General features: G+C 47.9%; 1 protein-coding gene across 3 annotated transcripts in view; it reads left to right on the forward strand.

The window, feature by feature from the left end:
- The first annotated feature begins 11550 nt into the window (after positions 1-11550).
- LOC121286960 (CREB-regulated transcription coactivator 1-like) overlaps positions 11551-21235 on the forward strand; it is a 93910-nt gene continuing 84225 nt past the window's right edge. For all 3 annotated transcript variants that reach the window (XM_041204307.1, XM_041204309.1, XM_041204308.1), the window contains exon 1: positions 11551-11686. In XM_041204307.1, coding sequence (XP_041060241.1) covers positions 11561-11686 — 126 coding nt within the window. In that variant the 5' untranslated portion in view covers positions 11551-11560. The remainder of the gene's footprint in view (positions 11687-21235) is intronic.

The following is a 21235-nucleotide window of genomic DNA, read 5'->3' on the forward strand; positions in this document are numbered from 1 at the left end:
AAACAGAGTTAACATTTTGAGTCCATCTGACTCTTGTTCAGAGCTAAAGAAAAGTAAAAATGTGATGGATTTTATACTGTTTAAGGGGGTGGAGCAGGTGGAACAAGATAGAAGTTCAGTAATAGGAGGGGGCTAAGGAGAGATTTGTTAGACCTTACTGAGGCAGGAGTGTTCTCAGTTCTTCTAGTAAAAACCAATGTTTTCTCACTGAATCAGTTGCCAGAAGAATATCGCCTACATACTGTAACAAACACTGAGGTTTGAGGGGGTTTTCAAGATTGCTGCCATTCTTTTGTGAAATATTGTGAAACCCTTGGGTGGATAAATCCAGGTGTCGCTCTGATCTTCAAAAGTGAAAGTAAATCTAAGGGGAATTTAAATGGCAGAAATACTGCATGAACATCTAAAACTACCACTACTTTTTCCACACTGTGTACCTAACCACAAACAGTTATTGCTATCAATAATCGTGAGGCATTGATCCAACATATCCATTCCCAATTCTTTTTTTATTTGTATTTTATTGGATGTGGGCATCACTGGCATTTGTTATCCATCCATCCATCTTCAAATGTGAAAGCAAATTTGTATTGTTCCTCAAATCAAATCTAAGGGGGGAATGCTCCAGAATTTAATTCATCATTCCATCCCTAGGGGTTGACCACCAACACATTGCTGTCACATTTAAGCACAGCAGATTTCCTTCTCTAAGGGGCATTAATTTTACTATTAATCATTAATTCCAGATTTTTACTGAATTCAAATTCCACCATCTGCTGTGATGGGATTCAAACCCAGACCCCCAGAGCATTACCCTGGGTCTTTGAATTACTAGTCTATTGACAATACCACTACACCTTCACTTCCCCATGATAAATCCAGACGTACTGTTGTCTTAGTTGTGTAGGTTAGATCTCCCAACCAGAGTTTGGAGGACTCTTCTTCATACCTGGTCTTTCCAGTCCCACAGTAACCTACTAAAGGCATGTACCCCTTGTAGGGTATGGAGTGTGAATGGCCGTGACGGTGGCTCCTGTGTCACGTAACATTTCTTGTTATTGGTCCCCATCAATAACAACAGAAATGACTGGCCTAGTGTCAGAATCCCAGGACCAACCATTCAGTGTAGCCAGTGCCCATCAGTGAGGATGGCTTTGAACCCGTTGTTCACTGGGCCACTCGGCTGGCACTTCTGCTGTTGTCTGTCCATTGCACCAGACTCTCCTTTATCAACCATTTCCTGTAACTGATCTGAATGATGGGCTCTCTGCTCTGGGGAATTATTTTGGGATGGTCTCGGTCCTTTAGCGTGGTTCATGGTGGATGGCATTTCTTGCGCAGTATTGGACGTTGGCGGAGTTTCTGGCGCACGGGGTAGTTGCTGTTGCCCTGACCCTCCGCCGCAGACGGCAGTTCGTTTCCTCAGCTGGACTTTCCCGGTCCTTCTGGAGGTTCTCGAGGGCTAATCCTAACTGACCTCTATGTTCCATTGTGCCGCGGGTCCAGGGGCAGGTAGAAATTCCCAGAGTTTCACAGACTTTGGGCTAACAGTTACCGTTAAAACGAGGCTGATTCTTGTCCTGCGTTATGTTCGGAGAGCTCTGTGTTACAAACCAGGTCAGCGGACAGCATGGGGCGTCTTGTGGGAATGTTGTCTAGTGAATTCATTCTCTGATCACATTAATGTTACTGATTCCAAGAACACGCAAAACCTGATCTATGACTTCTGCCGCTCTTAGCAGATTGTAAACTACTGCGTTGGCATTTTCTTTGAACTCTTTGGAGCAGGCAGTCAAAAGAAAATGCTTTAAATTACTAGTCTCCAGCTCTCCCTGACCTTGTCTCAAATCTCCCCACCCTCTGCTCAGTTCAAGGGGATTATCCCCTTTGGCTGGGCCTCGCAGCTCCCCAGCACAAGTTGGCTGGGGAAAGAGGAGCATTCTGCTCTCCTATTGTCATGTCAGCTGGCACTACCCAAATAGAAGGGAGCTCCTGCTCTTGTGGGTTCGAACCTGGAGTTGGAACACCCCCATAAAGTAGGGGAGGATAGATAGGGGCAACCCTCATTGTATTGGCCAGCAGGCAGCTCAGTGCGTGTGGGTACTGGTGTGGGAAGAGCCTTGTCAGTTGGCATGGCCAGGGCACCACGGCTGGCCACCAGAATGGGTAATGTATGCTGGAGCAGGAGGGCAGGCGCTGGCACAGGATCAGTTTCCTCCTCAACTAGAGGTGGGGGCACAGACCAGTCCTCAGGGTGTTCCCGATTAAAGATGCCATTAGACCTGTTGGCTCTCTTTGGGAAACCACAGAAATGCACGCAGATTCATTCTTAACTGACCATATGCTGGCAACGAGAATGGTCCCCTGGTTTTCAACCTCAAAACGCTTTTCATATCTTGTAACTTGGATTTACATCAATCTATCTCTCTCTCACTTTAGAATCCTGAGCTGTCTTCTATACTCATTCACTGCAGCAATAGCCTTTCTACCATTTTTCACTCTGTATATTTGATTGACCAGTGCCCAAGCACTTTGCTTGGTGCGTGTTTGTAGCTCGCGGATTTGGCTTTCTGATATTTTAACTGCTGGTTTAACTCAAGAATCCTCTTATCCTTCTCCTCAATGACCTCATCATCTACTCACGTAAAAGGACGCACAATACACCAGAAAACGTTGGGCTTTCACTCCTTATCATCAATACGTGCACTATCCCGAAAGCAATTGTTTGCTTTGAAACATTCTGCTGAAATGCCAGGGATTCTTCCCTGGAGACGTGGTTGAGCTTCTGTGAGGAAGTAGTCTTTTTCATGGCTACTAGAGTAGACAGGAAAGACCTGTTTCCCCTAGCTGAGGGGTCAGTTACCAGGGGGCACAGATTTAAGGTGATTGGTAGAAGGATTAGAGCGGACATGAAGGGAAACTTTTTCACCCAGAGGGCGATGGGCATCTGGAATTCACTGCCTAAATTGGTGGTTGAGGCTGAAATGTTCAACTCATTAAAAGGTACCTGGATCTGCACCTGAAGCACTGTAATCTTCAAAGCTATGACCAGGTGCTGGAAAGTGGGAGTAAAATGAGGTGGCTAGTTTCTTTTTCATTGTTTTCTGGCTGACTCAGCATGATGGGCTGAATGGCCTCTTTCTGCACTGTAATTTTTCTATGGTTTTTTCTGGTTCTCCTGTGAATGATTTTCCGGGTAAACCTTACACCTTTAATGCCTTCACAACACAGGTATCTTAGCCTTTTATCACTATCCTGCCGCAGTCACTATGTGTACATTTGAAAAGGGTTTTTTTGATAAATGTAGGCTTTTTTTTTTAGTATGTACAGCCTAATTACTGGAATCTCAAATCAACCCTTTAAAACTATTTTAGTTTGACAGAGATAAAACCATCAAGCACGGAATCAGACAATAAATTAGCAATTAATACCAAATTTTATGAATGGATGGCCAGTCCAGAAGAAGCAGGAAACAACTCCAACCCTTCAAGTCGACAGGTATCGCCTGTGCCTCCGAAGGAAATTGCGCAATCCGGGGTCCATGCTGACAGGAATTTTGCCTCTCTCCCTGGGCCCAGTACTTCATTAGTACTTCCCGTGCTGACAGGAACTCCCTCTGTCCCTGAGGATCTGTCGATCAAACCGATTTCCCTCTACTTGTTGCGCACAAACAAAATGGTTCCCGAAACCCACTTTTATACCTAATTCTGGCATCACTTCACCTCAGCCTGGTTCTTGTTAATGGCTGATTAGTCAATAATGTTGTAAGGGTTAATTTAATTGGTTCTAGTGTTATGACCAGGATGGGAGGAGTGCGCAGTTTATCTAGCTCCACTACTCTGCAGGTCGCACCATTAGTTTAAAAGTTTAATTCACTCACCAAAATAGCTAATTACTTACCTTTGCTACTGTTAGACCCAGAATAAAAGGGACTTTAACTAGTCTTGTTTCAATAAACTCAATGATTGATATAAACAAAACTTTTTTAAAAAGAAGTTGCTAGAACTGTAAGTATAACGATCTATTCCTTTTAAAAATACCCCAGCACACACACAAACAAAGGACAAACAGATACCACCTCTCTGCAGAGATGGGCTTTAGAGGATAGGTATTATAAAAATAAGGATAAAGTTCACAGGGTCTCAACGCTGTCACTCTGTAGATCCTGGTAGATATCTGGAGGTTCTCACCAATGGAGCTTCACCATGGCAGAGAATATAGCCAGGTCAATCCCTCTTCTCAGCCTCTCAGTTTCCAAAACACAGACAAGCTCCACTAAGCTGAGGATTCTTAGCTGGATACTGCCAACAACTTTATTTTAGGCAAGGCAAGAAGGTGAGCTGGGCAGCCTTTATAGTTATCAGCTCAGTCCCAGCTGAACTCAAAAACACAAGTCTAAAATTTAAAGCTCATTTTTGTCATGTGATTTCTAGTAACTTAGTAGCCTTTTGCCTTTAAACCAGTTTTTTAGTCAAAGTAATTGCAATGCAAACAAACACAAAGCTCCGCCCCACCCTGTATTAGCTTTCTGAATGAGCAACTCATCTAGTGTCATTTCTTTCCTTCTCCCTCTAACCCTGCACATTCTTCCTTTTCAGATAACAGTCTAAATCCCTTCTGAATGCTTCAACTGAACCTGCCTCCACCAACTTTCAGGCAGTGCATTCCAAACCCTAACCTAGAGCTTGCCAACCCAAAAATGATCCATTTATACCTCCTCTCTGTTTCCTATTAGCTAACCAATCCTCTATCCATGCTAATATGTTACCTCCTACACCATGAGCTCTTATTTTGTGTAATAGCCTTTGATGTGGCACCTTGTTAAATACCTTCTGGAAATCTAAGTGAAGCACATCCACCTTGTTTGTTCCTTCTCAAAGGACTCTAATAAATTAGTCAAACACAATTCACCTTTCATAATACTATGTTAACTCTGCCTGATTGCATTTAGAAAGCCATTCAGTTCCTCAGATTTATTCTGCCACTCAATTTCAATCACAGTTGACTTGTACCAGCTTTGCTTCATATATCTTGATGATTTTTGCAATCTTTGATAACAGAGACTGATGACTGGATTTTGTCAAGGCAGCAGTCATGGGAAGAATGATGCTAGACCAGTTGCACAGACGAAGGTGCCTAAATAAGGGAAGCGAGGAAAGAACTTTGCCAAAAATCCTCTTTGTCATGACTGTCTAGCGTTGAACTGAAGCATAAAGTTTGAATTAGAAATAAAAACAGAAAATGCTGGAAAAACTCAGCAAGTCTGGCAGCATCTGCGGAGAGAGAAACAGAGTTAATGCTGGATAGTGTAGGTTCCTTTCTCACAGCTACTGTTACAGCACTTTTTAAGTTTCAGGTTTTAATCCTAACATTGGAATATTAATAGGAACTACAGAAATAAATATATGATATAATCCTAATTAACTATTTGATTATTAATTACATATACTTTAGTTACAGGGAAACTGAGGTACAATTCTAATACAATCATCTGTTGCTAGTCAGTTCCTATTTCACAGTTACTATATTAAAATAGCTTGTTTTAAAAAGGTTAGCAGCAACAACATGACTTCTTTTCTGATAATGTGTCAGCACAAAATTGTGACTTGAACTAGTTGGTTTATTGCAGAATACTTGTTTGTAAAAAGCCTTTAAAATAAAATGGTCAAATTAAGCAAGCACACTAAATCCTACTAAAATAAAATCTAAAACCTAGGCCATCTTATAACATCTACTGTTGCCCTTTTTCTACCCTTCTAGCTACATACTCAAAAAAACTCCAATAAATTTATCAAATCGATTTGCCTTTATGAAACCATGTTGACTTGTTCTAATCATACTACGCTTTTCTAAGTGCAATGTTAAGACTTCCTTAATGATAGATTTCAGCACTTTCCTGATGACTGATATCAGGCTAACTGGCCTGTAGTTCCTTGTTTTCTCTCTCCCTCCTTTCTTGAGAAGTGGTGTTACATTTGCCAACTTCCAATCTGCTGGTACTGTTCCAGAGTCTAGGGAATTTTGGAAAATCATAGCCAATGAATCACAATCTCTGCAGCTATCTCTTTTAGAGCCCTAGGAAGCAGCCATCAGGTCCTGGGGATTTGTCAGATTTCAGTCCCTTGAGTTTCTCCATTACTTTTTCTCTGATATAACCTGTAATTACTTTATTTCCTCATTCCTTTTAGCCCCAAGTATTGAATCTTGGTTAGGCCACAGAGTACTGCATGCAGTTTTGGTCATCATATAAAAATGGTATAGAGACACTGGAGCGGTACAGAGAAGATCTATAAGGATAATACCAGGTATATGTAGCTACAGGTATCAGCAAAGCATGAATCTTGCCGGGTCTCTTTTCAAAAAAGACTGACATGTGACCTAATAGATTATTTAAGATTATGAAAGGTTTTGATAGAGTGGGTGCACAGAAAATGTTTCTTCTTGTGAGGAACAGCATATTAGAGGTCATCAATATAAGATTGTCACCAAGAAATCCAACAGGGAAATCAGAAGAAATTTCTTTATCCGAGGAGTAGTGAGAATGTGGAACTCACTCTCAGAGTGTAGATTGGCGTAATGGCCTGCCCCTGTGCTTTCTACCCTATCTGCGAAAGTTGCAGATGCTGCTGTGTAGACAGGGGCTGGGAGGACAGGCTCTGTCCCCAGGGAGAGGGGTAGGAAGGATAAACTCTGACCCTGGTGGAGGTGGTGGGGAGAACAGCCTTTGTCTCTGGAGGGGTGTGGGTGCGGAGGACAGAACCTGTCCCTGGGGGATGGGGAGATAATAGTCTATGTCCCAGGTTATGGGGAGATACACTCTGTCCCAAGTGGCAGAGGTGGGGAGGACAGGCTATGTCCCTAAGGGTGGGGATGGACAGACCTGTCCTGTGGGTGGGGCAATTGACAGACCTTGTCCCCGGGGCGGGGGGGGGGGGGGGTGGTGGTGGTGGAGGATGACCTCAGGGATGTGGGGGAGGGGAGGGGGGGGTGTGAGGACAGACCCTGTCCTGTGGGTGGGGGAATGGGGGAGATGACAGACCCTGTCCCTGGGGATGTGGGGGGTTCGGTGAGGACAGACCCTGTTCCCAGGGGATATGGGGGGGGGTGAGGACCGGTCCTGACCCCGGGGGATGTGGGGGTGAGGACAGACCCTGACCCCGGGGGATGTGGAGGGGGGGAGGACAGACCCTGTACCCGGGGGATGTGGGTGGGGGTGCGGGGGAGGACAGACCCTGACCCGGGGGATGTGGGGGTTGAGGACAGACCCTGACCCCGGGGGATGTGGAGGGGGGGAGGACAGACCCTGTACCCGGGGGATGTGGGTGGGGGTGCGGGGGAGGACAGACCCTGTACCCGGGGGATGTGGGTGGGGGTGCGGGGGAGGACAGACCCTGACCCGGGGGATGTGGGGTTGAGGACAGACCCTGTACCCGGGGGGTGAGGACAGACCCTGTCCCCGGGGGATGTGGGGGATGAGGACAGACCCTGTCCCCGGGGGATGTGGGGGATGAGGACAGACCCTGTACCGAGGGGATGAGGATAAACCCTGTCCCCTGGGGGATGTGGGGGATGAGGACAGACCCTGTTCCCGGGGGATGTGGGGGATGAGGACAGACCCTGTCCCCCGGGAGATGTGGGGGGTGATGACAGACCCTGTACCCGGGGGATGTGGGGGATGAGGACAGACCCTGTACCCGGGGGCTGTGGGGGGTGATGACAGACCCTGTCCCCCGGGGGATGTGGGGGGTGATGACAGACCCTGTCCCCAGGGGGATGTGGGGGGTGATGACAGACCCTGTCCCCGGGGGATGTGGGGATGAGGACAGACCCTGTCCCCCGGGGGATGTGGAGGGGGGGAGGACAGACCCTGTACCCGGGGGATGTGGAGGGGGGGAGGACAGACCCTGTACCCGGGGGATGTGGGGATGAGGACAGACCCTGTCCCCCGGGGGATGTGGAGGGGGGAGGACAGACCCTGTACCCGGGGGATGTGGGGATGAGGACAGACCCTGTCCCCCGGGGGATGTGGAGGGGGGGAAGACAGACCCTGTACCCGGGGGATGTGGGTGGGGGGGGGTGGGAGGGAGGACAGACCCTGTCCCCGGGGGATGTGGGGATGAGGACAGACCCTGTACCCGGGGGATGTGGGGGGTGATGACAGACCCTGTCCCCCGGGGGATGTGGGGTTGAGGACAGACCCTGTCCCCGGGGGATGTGGGGTTGAGGACAGACCCTGTCCCCGGGGGATGTGGGGGATGAGGACAGACCCTGTCCCCCGGGGGATGTGGGGGATGAGGACAGACCCTGTCCCCCGGGGGATGTGGGGGATGAGGACAGACCCTGTACCCGGGGGATGTGGGGGGTGATGACAGACCCTGTCCCCCGGGGGATGTGGGGGGTGATGACAGACCCTGTCCCCCGGGGGATGTGGGGGGTGATGACAGACCCTGTCCCCCGGGGGATGTGGGGGATGAGGACAGACCCTGTACCCGGGGGATGTGGGGGGTGATGACAGACCCTGTCCCCCGGGGGATGTGGGGGGTGATGACAGACCCTGTCCCCCGGGGGATGTGGGGCGTGATGACAGACCCTGTCCCCCGGGGGATGTGGGGGTTGAGGACAGACCCTGTCCCCCGGGGGATGTGGAGGGGGGGAGGACAGACCCTGTACCCGGGGGATGTGGGGGGTGATGACAGACCCTGTCCCCCGGGGGATGTGGGGGGTGATGACAGACCCTGTCCCCGGGGGATGTGGGGGTTGAGGACAGACCCTGTCCCCGGGGGATGTGGGGGATGAGGACAGACCCTGTACCCCGGGGGATGTGGGGGGTTGAGGACAGACCCTGTCCCCCGGGGGATGTGGGGGGTGATGACAGACCCTGTACCCGGGGGATGTTGGGGTTGAGGACAGACCCTGTACCCGGGGGATGTGGGGTTGAGGACAGACCCTGTACCCCGGGGGATGTGGGGGATGAGGACAGACCCTGTCCCCGGGGGATGTGGGGGATGAGGACAGACCCTGTACCGAGGGGATGAGGATAAACCCTGTCCCCTGGGGGATGTGGGGGATGAGGACAGACCCTGTTCCCGGGGGATGTGGGGGATGAGGACAGACCCTGTCCCCGGGGGATGTGGGGGGTGATGACAGACCCTGTCCCCCGGGGGATGTGGGGGGTGATGACAGACCCTGTCCCCCGGGGGATGTGGGGGTTGAGGACAGACCCTGTCCCCCGGGGGATGTGGAGGGGGGGAGGACAGACCCTGTACCCGGGGGATGTGGGGGGTGATGACAGACCCTGTCCCCCGGGGGATGTGGGGGGTGATGACAGACCCTGTCCCCGGGGGATGTGGGGGTTGAGGACAGACCCTGTCCCCGGGGGATGTGGGGGATGAGGACAGACCCTGTACCCCGGGGGATGTGGGGGGTTGAGGACAGACCCTGTCCCCCGGGGGATGTGGGGGGGTGATGACAGACCCTGTACCCGGGGGATGTTGGGGTTGAGGACAGACCCTGTACCCGGGGGATGTGGGGTTGAGGACAGACCCTGTACCCCGGGGGATGTGGGGGATGAGGACAGACCCTGTCCCCGGGGGATGTGGGGGATGAGGACAGACCCTGTACCGAGGGGATGAGGATAAACCCTGTCCCCTGGGGGATGTGGGGGATGAGGACAGACCCTGTCCCCCGGGGGATGTGGGGGGTTGAGGACAGACCCTGTCCCCCGGGGGATGTGGGGGGTGATGACAGACCCTGTACCCGGGGGATGTGGGGTTGAGGACAGACCCTGTACCCGGGGGATGTGGGGATGAGGACAGACCCTGTCCCCCGGGGGATGTGGGGGGTGATGACAGACCCTGTCCCCCGGGGGATGTGGGGGGTGATGACAGACCCTGTCCCCCGGGGGATGTGGGGTTGAGGACAGACCCTGTCCCCCGGGGGATGTGGGTGGGGGGGTGGGGGTGAGGACAGACCCTGTACCCGGGGGATGTGGGGTTGAGGACAGACCCTGTCCCCCGGGGGATGTGGGGGGTGATGACAGACCCTGTCCCCCGGGGGATGTGGGGGATGAGGACAGACCCTGTCCCCCGGGGGATGTGGGGGATGAGGACAGACCCTGTCCCCCGGGGGATGTGGGGGGTGATGACAGACCCTGTACCCGGGGGATGTGGGTGGGGGGGTGGGGCTGAGGACAGACCCTGTCCCCCGGGGGATGTGGAGGGGGGGAGGACAGACCCTGTACCCGGGGGATGTGGGGATGAGGACAGACCCTGTCCCCCGGGGGATGTGGAGGGGGGGAAGACAGACCCTGTACCCGGGGGATGTGGGGATGAGGACAGACCCTGTTCCCGGGGGATGTGGGGGGTGATGACAGACCCTGTACCCGGGGGATGTGGGGATGAGGACAGACCCTGTCCCCCGGGGGATGTGGGGGGTGATGACAGACCCTGTACCCGGGGGATGTGGGGATGAGGACAGACCCTGTTCCCGGGGGATGTGGGGGGTGATGACAGACCCTGTCCCCCGGGGGATGTGGGGGATGAGGACAGACCCTGTACCCGGGGGATGTGGGGTTGAGGACAGACCCTGTCCCCCGGGGGATGTGGGGGATGAGGACAGACCCTGTACCCGGGGGATGTGGGGGATGAGGACAGACCCTGTACCCGGGGGATGTGGGGTTGAGGACAGACCCTGTCCCCCGGGGGATGTGGGTGGGGGGGTGGGGGTGAGGACAGACCCTGTCCCCCGGGGGATGTGGGGGATGAGGACAGACCCTGTACCCGGGGGATGTGGGGTTGAGGACAGACCCTGTCCCCCGGGGGATGTGGGTGGGGGGGTGGGGGTGAGGACAGACCCTGTCCCCCGGGGGATGTGGGGGGTGATGACAGACCCTGTACCCGGGGGATGTTGGGGTTGAGGACAGACCCTGTACCCGGGGGATGTGGGGTTGAGGACAGACCCTGTCCCCCGGGGGATGTGGGTGGGGGGGAAGACAGACCCTGTCCCCCGGGGGATGTGGGTGGGGGGGTGGGGGTGATGACAGACCCTGTACCCGGGGGATGTGGGGGGTGATGACAGACCCTGTACCCGGGGGATGTGGGGGATGAGGACAGACCCTGTACCCGGGGGATGTGGGTGGGGGGGTGGGGCTGAGGACAGACCCTGTCCCCCGGGGGATGTGGGGGATGAGGACAGACCCTGTACCCGGGGGATGTGGGTGGGGGGGTGGGGCTGAGGACAGACCCTGTACCCGGGGGATGTGGGGGGTGATGACAGACCCTGTTCCCGGGGGATGTGGGGGGTGATGACAGACCCTGTTCCCGGGGGATGTGGGGGGTGATGACAGACCCTGTCCCCCGGGGGATGTGGGGGATGAGGACAGACCCTGTACCCGGGGGATGTGGGGATGAGGACAGACCCTCTCCCTGGGGTTGTGAAGAGGTGTGAGGGGAGGACAGTTCTCGTCCCCAGGGAGTGGAGGGGGGGGGGCGGGGCTGTGCGCACTGACGCAAGGGCAGGCTGCGTACGCGCTGACGCAATGTGAAGGAGGCGATGCAGGAAAATGGCGGCCTCAAACAACCCGCGGAAATTCAGCGAGAAGATCGCGCTCCACACCCAGAAACAGGCGGAGGAGACGGCGGCTTTCGAGGAGGTGATGAAGGACCTCAGCATCACCCGGGCGGCCAGGGTGAGTCAGCGCCTTCCGCCGACCTGGATCCTGTCACCGGGAGGCTGCAGCTGCTAGGGCCCGAGGCCCAGGTCCAGGCCCCGGCGACAGTTGCGGCCGAAAGCCAGTGTCTGGGCCCTGCGATCAAGCCGCGGTTCCGCCCTCCTGAAGGCGTTGAGCCGTCGGGGACAATTTCAGAAAAGTCTGGACTCCTTCCCGGGATCTATTCGGCTGTAGAGGGAATCACAGTCCAGTCCCCCTCCACCCGGAGCCCTTTCCCTCTTTGGCGGTCGGGCCTTCAGCTGCCTCAGCTCTGGGATCCCCTCCTCCTCTCAGACTTACTCCTTTGATCGAGTTTGTGCTCACCTGCCCCAATATCTCCTTATGTGGCCCGATGTCAAAGCACCTTGCGATGTTTTACTACTTTAAAGATGGTTTATCAGTGCAACTTGCTGTTACCATTTCCTGGGCTGTTTCATTCAGATTCAGTTTGTTCAAAGAAGGTCTAGATTCTAATTTGCTCATACCAGTATAAGTGAGTCACTTTGTCCTGATAGCTATGCTGTTTATTAAAATTAAGTTTTCAAGATTTTATATTCGAAGCTCATTGAACATTTAGTAACACTGATTGTAATTGATGCATTTGGATTTCTTGGTTTGGTGATTGTTTTCATTGTGCTCAGTGAAACCGGCTGCTTTATCTACAGATGGAGGAATATAGCGAGATGTGTAAACAGATTCCCGGATCTAGTCATTGAATGAGTTGGTAGAGTTTGTTGACAGTGAAAGAGCTTGTGCTGTTTTCCTGCAAACATGCCACCCAGCGAGATAACAGATTTTGTTTGTGTCAGGCAGTAGTTGGACTTTTGGCTTTACGTTTTGAGAAACGCAACATTTCTCAATGGAAGATTGACTCCGTGTGAATGGCCGTTTGGATTTCAGCAACAAACAAAATTGTGTCAACAACAAAATCGATGATTCTGAGCATACAGTGTCTCTAGAATGATCACAGGCGCTTAAACAGTCTTAATGATAAGCAGCGATGGATATGGCGAGCAGGATAAAGAGAGTGGGTTAGATCCGTGAATCAAAGGACAAACTGTATCCACTGGCAGGTGGGTCAGTAGCCTGAGGGGACAGATTTTAAGATAATTGCCAGAAGAATGACAGGAGCAGGAGGAGACTGTTCAGCTTCTTTCCTGCCATTCCGGTAGATCATGGCTGATCTGTGTTATAACATTGTTTGTCTGCCTTCTTTCAATAAATAAAATTTCCAATAAAATCTGTCAATCTCAGTTTTAAAATTTTAATTGTCTCCCAGCCTCAATGGCTTTTTAGTTGAGAGAGTTGGAGATTATTTGTGTGAAGTGCTTCCTGACATCCTAAATGGCCTAGTTCTGATTTTAATATTATACCCTCTTGTTCTGGGCACTGTCCACCACACAAACTAGGACTATCAATTAATTTAATCATCTTAACCCTCAATTAGGTCACTTCTATTTTCTATATGAGGAGTAGAAGAAGGCCATTCAGTCCCTCAAGCCTCTTTTGTCATTCAATAAAATGGAATCACACAATAATACAATAAAAGAGGAGGTCACTTGACCCATTGTGCTTGTGCTGGCTCTTTGGTAGTTATCCAATTTATCTCATTCTCTTAGCCCATCATCCTGTAAATTTTTGTCCTTCAAGTATTTATCTGATTCCTTTTGAAAGTTACTGTTAAGTCTGCTCCCACACCCTTTCTGACAGTACATTCCAGATCATTACTCATTGTAATGAAAAAGTTTCCTCAAGTTGTCTCTGATTCTTTTGCTAATCACCTTAAACCTGTGTCCTCTTGTTACTGAGCCTTCTGCCATTGGAAACAATTTCTTCTTATTTACTCTAAAAAGCCTTTGAGATTTTGAACACCTCTATCAAATCTTTTTTTGACCTCCTCCCCTCCAAGAGTAGTAACCCCACCTTCTCCAGTGCCTCTACATAAATGCAGTCCCTCATCCCTGTGTTGTTCTAGTAAATTTCTTCTTCATCCTTTTTCAATGCCATGACATCTTTCCTAAAATGTGACATCTGTCCTGAATTGAACTTAGTCTTCACACTGAGGCTTAATGATTTATAAAGATTTCACATAACCTCCTTGCTTTTGTACTCTCTTCTTCTATTAACAAAGCCATCTCAACTTGTCTCCTGCAACCTTAAAAATTTTCAGTATAAACCACCCCCACCCTTCCCCAAGCTCCTGGATCCCCACTAAAATTGTTCAATTCAGTTTAGAATAAAACAGAAAATTCTGGAACTACTCAACAGGTCTGGCAGCATTTGTGGAGAGAGAAACAACATTTCAGTCAGTGCCCATTCACCAGACTCTACTGAGTATTTTCAACATTTTCTATTTATATGTCAAATTTCCAGAATTTGCTACATTTTGCTTTTATGCCATTTATATTGCCTCTCCTGATTGTTCCCATCACTTCACAATTTTCTGTGTTAAATTCATCTGCCTCGTTTTACCAGTCTGTGTGTGCCCTCCTGAAGCCTTAATTTTTTTTTATTGTTTACTACATTTGAGTTTCATATCACCTCCAGACTTTGAAATAATGTTCTCTATATTCAAGTCCAGGCCGTTAATATATGTCAAAAAAGAGCAGTGATCCCCACACTGACCACTGAGGAACTGTATACTTCCCTTCAGTCTGAAAGACAGCCATTCTTTTTTGTCCATTGGTTAAATTTAGAAGCCCAAACCTCCACAGTTTCCACCCTAATGTCCTTGAGAAAACAAGGATGCATCCCATCTGGACCTAGTGGCTTTTATACTTTGCCAACCTTTATATTACATCACCTTTATCTATTCAATATTGCTACTGCCTCCTCCTTTATTGCTACATTGGCAACATCCTCATCTCTAATGAAAAAAGATGCAAAGTGCTCAGCATTTCAGCCATGCTCTCTATCTCCACAGGATCTCCTATTTTGGTCCCTAATCAGCTCCATCCTTCTTTTGGGCTACCCTTTCACTATTTATGTTTTTATCAAAGACTTTTCAGTTTGTTTTATGTTAATCGCTTATCTACTCTCATATTCTCTTTGTCCCTCTTATTCCCTTTTTTTTTGGTCTCCTCTACTGTAGTATGAATCTTTCGTTTGTCATAAGTCTCCTTTTTTTCTTTTCACTTTGACCTCTAAATCTTTAGTCATCTAGCCTTAAATACTCATCCTTTCCCCTTTAATTGAATGTGCCTACTTTGTGCCCCAGTCATCTCCTCTTTGAGGCCTCCCATTGATCGATTACTGTTTAGTTTACCTATTCTTGATTCCATTGGGGCAGATCCCTTTTCAATTCACTGAAGTTAATCACCCTTCAGTTAAGCATTTTTGTACTTTACTGCATCTTGTTCTTTTCATATCTGTTCTATACCTGATATCTTATCCATGTTTTTAAATCCCACCATGCCTTCACTCTCGCTGTCTCTAATCTTGTTTGCTGCAGAACCCTCCAAGATACCTGTGCTCATCTAAGTCTGGCCCAGATTTTAATCAGTTCACTATTGGAGGTGGTGCTATGTTACCTGCGCGCTGAACTCTGGAACTCCCTCCCTACACATCTTGCCCTCTACCTTGTTTTCCTTCCTTACAACAATCCTTAAAACCTATCCCTTTGATCAAGATTTTGCTCATCTGTCTAAATAGGAGCATATACTAATATGTCATAGATTGTTTTGTAATGCTTTAAGTGCTTTGAGATGTTTTATTACATTAAATGCGCAATATATTTTATAAGTTGATATTATGATCATTATTCCCCAAATGTTTCCTGACTGAAACATGATCCACTTCATTCCCTAGAACTAGATCCAGCACTGCTTCCTTCCTCATTGGGCTGAAAACAAATTGATCAATAAAGTTCTCTTACGTTTCAAGAATTCTTCCTCCTCTCTGCCCTTTACACTAACTATCCCAGTTTATATTAGAATAATTGTAGTTCCCCCATTTTTGGTACTAACAGATGCAGAGAACACCAACATGTGCAAGCCCACTGACTGCCACAGCTACCTTGAGCTCACTTCCTCACACCCGGCTTCTTTAAGGCCTCCAGTCCATTCTCCCAGTTTCTCCATCTCTGATGCATCTATTCTAATTTCCACAATATATATCTTCCATTTTCCACAACAGAAGATTCCCTGCCTCCCCCAACCTGGACTGTATCCATTCTGTTTCTCACACTTCTGCTCTCACCTCATCCCTCCCTCCCAAAACCATGACAGGATTCTCTTGCCCTTGCTGTCCACCCCACCAGCCTCCACATTCAATTTCTGCTACCTCCAGCATGATGCCACCACCAAATGCGTCCTCCGCTCCCTTCTTTCAGCATTCTGAAGGAACCATTCCCTCCACAACATTCTGGTCCACTCCTCAATCACTCCCAATACCCCTTCTCCTTCCCCTTCCCATAGCAGCTTTCCATTCAAACACAGGAGATGTAACACCTACCCTTTCACCTTTTCTCTCCTCACCGCCCAACACCCCAAACGCTGCTTTTAGGTTAAACAATGATTTTCTTGTGCATTTTAGAATTTAATGTTCTGTATTTGCTGCTTGCAAAGCGATCTGCTCTACACTGGGGAGACCAACACACACTGGGTGACCACTTTGCGGAATGTTTCCATTCAGTCCACAATGCGACCTTGAGCTTCCACTTGCCTGTCATTTTAATTTTCCACCTTGTCACACTGGCCTCTCTGTTCTCAGCTTCCTGCAGTGTTCCACTGAAGCACAACGCAAGCTTGAGAACAAAACCTCATCTTTTGGTTAGGCACTTTACAGCTTTCCAGACAAGCCATTGAATTCAGCGATTTCAGGACAAGGAAAGAGGTTTTGCATAGTCAGTATGAGGAGCTGGGTACCAAATTAAGAAGCAAAATCTCAATGGTAATAATCTCTGGATTATTAACTGAGCCATGTGCAAATTGGTATAGGGTAAATAAGATTAGAGAGACAAATACGTGGCTCAAAGACTGATGTGGGAGAAGTAGTTTCCAGTTTGTGTGTCACTAGCAGCAGTCCTGGGGAAAATGGATCTAAACTGCTGGGACAAGTGTTCTTGAAATTGCATATCTAGGGAAGTAGCGAGGGCTTTAAACTAAACAAGGGGGTTGAGAGATCAAGCTTGGGTAGATGTAGCAATTCAAGGAGTAGAGTAAGGCAGGAGAGCAAATAGTAATAAGAGAAATGAGGGTCAGAGAATGGCAGGAAGGGACAGAGAGAAAACCTAAGAATACATCAACAGTCAAGACTTGACCTTACAAAAATAACAAAAAGACAAAGGTAAAGGTTCTGTATCTGAATGCGCATATTGAAGTAAATAAATATGATCTGATAGCCATTATGGAGATGTGGGTGCAGGATGACAAGGATTGGGTCCTGAATATTGAGGGGGTATGTGACATTCAAGAAGAATGGGAAGCTAGGTAAAGGTGGAGGGGTAGCACTGTTAATCAACGACGTATTGGTGCAATAGTTAGAGATTACCTTGGTTCAGTTGATCAGGATGTCGAATTGATTTGGGTAGAGATGAGAAATTATAGGGGAAAGGAGTCACAGATGGGAGTGGTCTTCAGGTCCCCTAACAATAACCACAATGTAGGACAAAGTATGCAAGAAGAAATATTGGACACTTGTGATAAAGGGACAGCAATAATCATGAGTGATTTTACATATAAACTGGAAAAATCAGACTGGCAGTAGTAGCCTGGATGAGGAGTTCACAGAATGCTTTTGAGATAAAAACAAAAAACTGCGGATGCTGGAAATCCAAAACAGAAATTCGTGGAGAAACTCAGCAGGTCTGGCAGAATCGGCGGAGAAGAGCAAAGTTGACGTTTCGAGTCCTCATGAACCTTCAACAGAACCTTCTGTTGAAGGTCATGAGGACTCGAAATGTCAACTTTGCTCTTCTCCACCGATGCTGCCAGACCTGCTGAGTTTTTCCAGGTATTTCTGCTTTTGAGATAGTTTCTTAGAGCAGTATGTTCTGGAACCAACCAGAGAGTAGGTTATATTAGATTTGATATTGTGTAATGTAACAGGATTAATTAATGACCTCAGAGTAAAGGCATCCCCACGTAGCAGTGACCACAATATGATTGAATTTTACATCTATTTTAAAAGAGAGAAGAGAAGGGCTAAGACTAGTATTTTAAACTTAAATAAGGGCAACTATGTGGGCTAATGAGGTAGTAGATGCATTGGTGTTAATTTTCCAAAATTCACTAGATTTTGGAAAGGTTCTATCAGATTTGGAAGTAGTAAATATAATCCCTCTGTTCAAGAAGGGAGGGAGGCAGAAAACAAGAAACTATCGGCCAGTTAGCTTGGCGTCTGTCGTGGGGAAGGTGTTAGAATCGATCATTAAAGGGTCTATAGCTGGGCACTTTGAGAAGCCCAAGGTTATCAGGAAGATTCAGCATGGTTTTGTGAAAGAGAAACCATGTTTAACCAATTTATTAGAGTTCTTGGAAGGAGCAACACGTGCTCTGGATAAAAGGGCTGTATTTCCAGAAGGCATTTGATACGGTGCCTTTTCAAAGGTTATTGCTGAAAATAAAAGCGCATGGTGTAGGGAGTAACATATTAGCATGGGTAAAAGATTGGCTGGCAGAAAACAGAATATGCATAAATTGGTCTTTGTCTGATTGGCAGGATGTGATGAGTGGAGTCCCGCAGGAGTCTGTACTGGGGCCTCAACTTTTTACAATTTATATCAATGACTTGGATGAGGGGAGTGAAAGTATGGCAGCTAAATTTGTAGATGACACAAAGGTAGGTAGGAAAGTATGTTGTGAAAAAGACAAAAGGAGATTGCGGACACATAGGTTGAGTGAATGGGAAAATGTGAAGTTGTTCACTTTGGCAGGAAGAATAAAAAAACAAACAGAACGACTGCAGAATTTCATGGTGCTGAGGGATGTAGGTGTTCTAGGTGCATGAGTCACAAGAAGTTAGTATGCAGGTACAGCAAGTAATTAAGAAGGCTAATGGAATGCTATCTTTTATTAGAAAGGAATTGAACATAAAAGTAATGATGTTACGCTTCAGTTAAATAGGGCATTGGTGAGACCGCACCTCGAATACTCTGTGCAGTTATGGTTTCTTTATTTAAGGAAGGATGTAAATGCGTTGGAGGCAGTTCAAAGGAGGTTTACTAGATTGATACCTGGAATGAGCGGGTTGTCTTATGAGGAAAGATTGGACAGACTGGGCTTGTTTCCACTGGAGTTTAGAAGAGTAAGGCTGACTTGATTGAAGTATATAAGATCCTGAATGGTCTTGACAAGGTGGATGTCAAAAGGATGTTTCCTCTTGTGATTGAGTCCAGAATAGGGGCACTGTTTTAAAATTAGGGGTCACCTTTAGGACAGAGGTGAGGAGAAATCTTTTTCTTTGAGGGTTGTGCGACTTTGGAATTTTCTGCCTATGAAGGCAGTGGAGAAGGGGTCAATGAACATTTTTAAGGTGCAGGTAGATAGATTCTTGTTAGACAAGAGAATCAAAGGTTATCTGGGGTAGATGGGAATGTAGAAACATAGAAACTAGGAGCTGGAGTAAGCCATTTGGCCCTTGGAGCCTGCTCCACCTTTCAGTATGATCATGGCTGATCCTCTATCTCAATGCCATATTCTTGCTTTCTCTCCATAGCCCTTGATACCCCTAATATTTATCAACTTCTTTCTTGAATGCACTCAGTGACCCGGCCTCCACAGCCTTCTGTGGTAGGGAATTCCACAGGTCGACCTGTGAAGAAATCTTTCCTCATCTCAGCCCTAACTGGCCTGCCCCATATCCTGAGACTGTGGCCCCTGGTTCTGGACTCCCTAACCAGGTGAAACAGCCTCCCTGCATCCAGCATCTCTTAGAATTTTATACGTTTCAGTCAGATCCCTTATTCTTCTGAACTCTAGTGAATGCAGGCCCAGTCGAACCAATCTCCCCTCATATGTCAATCCTGCCATCCTTGGTATCAGCCTGGTATGAACTTTCACTCAATGTCATGTATATCCTTTCTTAGATAGGGAGACCAAAACTGAAAACAATACTCCAGATGTGGTCTCACCAACGTCTTGTATAACTGCAGTAAGACACCCTTACTTTCAAATCTCTTGCAATGAAGGCCAACATACCATTTGTCTTGCTAATTGCTTGCTGCACCTGCCTGTTTACTTTCATTGACTGGTGCACAAGGACACCCAGATCCCTTTGTTATCCACATTTCCCAATATATCACCATTTAATTAATACTCTGCCTTTCTGTTTTTCACACCAAAGTGTATAACTTTACATTTATCCATGTTATGCTGCATCTGCCATGTGTTTGCCCACACATACAACTTGTATAAATCGCCCTGAAACCCCCCTGCATCCTCCTCAACCCCACCCAGTTTTGTGTCGTTAGCAAACTTGGAAATGTTGCATTTGGTTTCCTCATCCAAGTCATTTATATATATCGTGAATAGCTGGGGCCCAAGCACTGATCTCTGCGGTACACCACTAGTCACCGCCTGCCATCTGGTAAAACACCCATTTATTCCCACTTTCTGCTTCCGGCCTGTCAACCAATTCTCAAACCATGCCAGTATATTACCCCGGATCCCATGTGCTTTAATTTTGCCCATTAGCCTCTTATGTGGGACCTTATCAAAAGCCTCCTTGAATTCCAAATACACCACATCTACTGGGTCTCCCTTATCTATTCTACTAGTTCCATCCTCAGAAAACTCCAGTGGATTAGTTAAGCATGATTTCCCTTTCATAAATCCACGCTGACCTTGTTTAATCCCATTAATGCTTTCCAAGTATTCAAAACACACACAGATCAGCCTTGATCTTATTCAGTGGCGGAGCAGACTTGGGGGCCCGTCATATCTTTCTGTCGTTTTGCTCCTTTTTTTGCTTTCAGGTGGCACCTGTTTATCATTCTGCTATTCACACGTCCTCTAGATGCATCTTTTGTACTTTTACTTTTCCTGACAACACTTGCTTTATTCCTAACTTTTTCTTCTTCTGATGAAAGGTATTTGACCTGAAACTTTCCACAGATGCTGCCTGAGTATGCTGAGTATTTCCAGCATTTTCTGTCTTTATTTGCTTTCCAGGGTCTGCAATAATTGATTTTGTTTTGTGTGCCAGAAAAGTGTTCTGCTGCTGCTTTTATTGTTTACTCAAGAAAAAATTTGCAGGACTACTTTGAAAAAGCTGGGCAGTGGGATTAACTGAGTCGTTTTTGCAGAGGGCCAACACAGAAGTGACGGGCCAAGCGGCCTCCTGTGCAGTAGCCATTCTATGATTCTATGAAATTCTTCAACATTGAAAGGTCCGAAAAGCTGTCTAAAGCAAACACAACCATTAAAGCACAATTGCTTCAATCGTCCTGTTTTAGCCATCTATAACTTGGAAGCTGAATTGGATGATGCTAGCACACTGTTGGAAAATATACACATCGACAGTTCACAGTCCAATATAATGAAAATTCCATTCTTGTTCAAGACACAAAATTTGATATGGAAAACAAAG

The sequence above is a fragment of the Carcharodon carcharias genome, chromosome 14 (genome assembly GCF_017639515.1).
Source record: "Carcharodon carcharias isolate sCarCar2 chromosome 14, sCarCar2.pri, whole genome shotgun sequence".
NCBI classification, from domain to species: Eukaryota; Metazoa; Chordata; class Chondrichthyes; order Lamniformes; family Lamnidae; genus Carcharodon; species Carcharodon carcharias.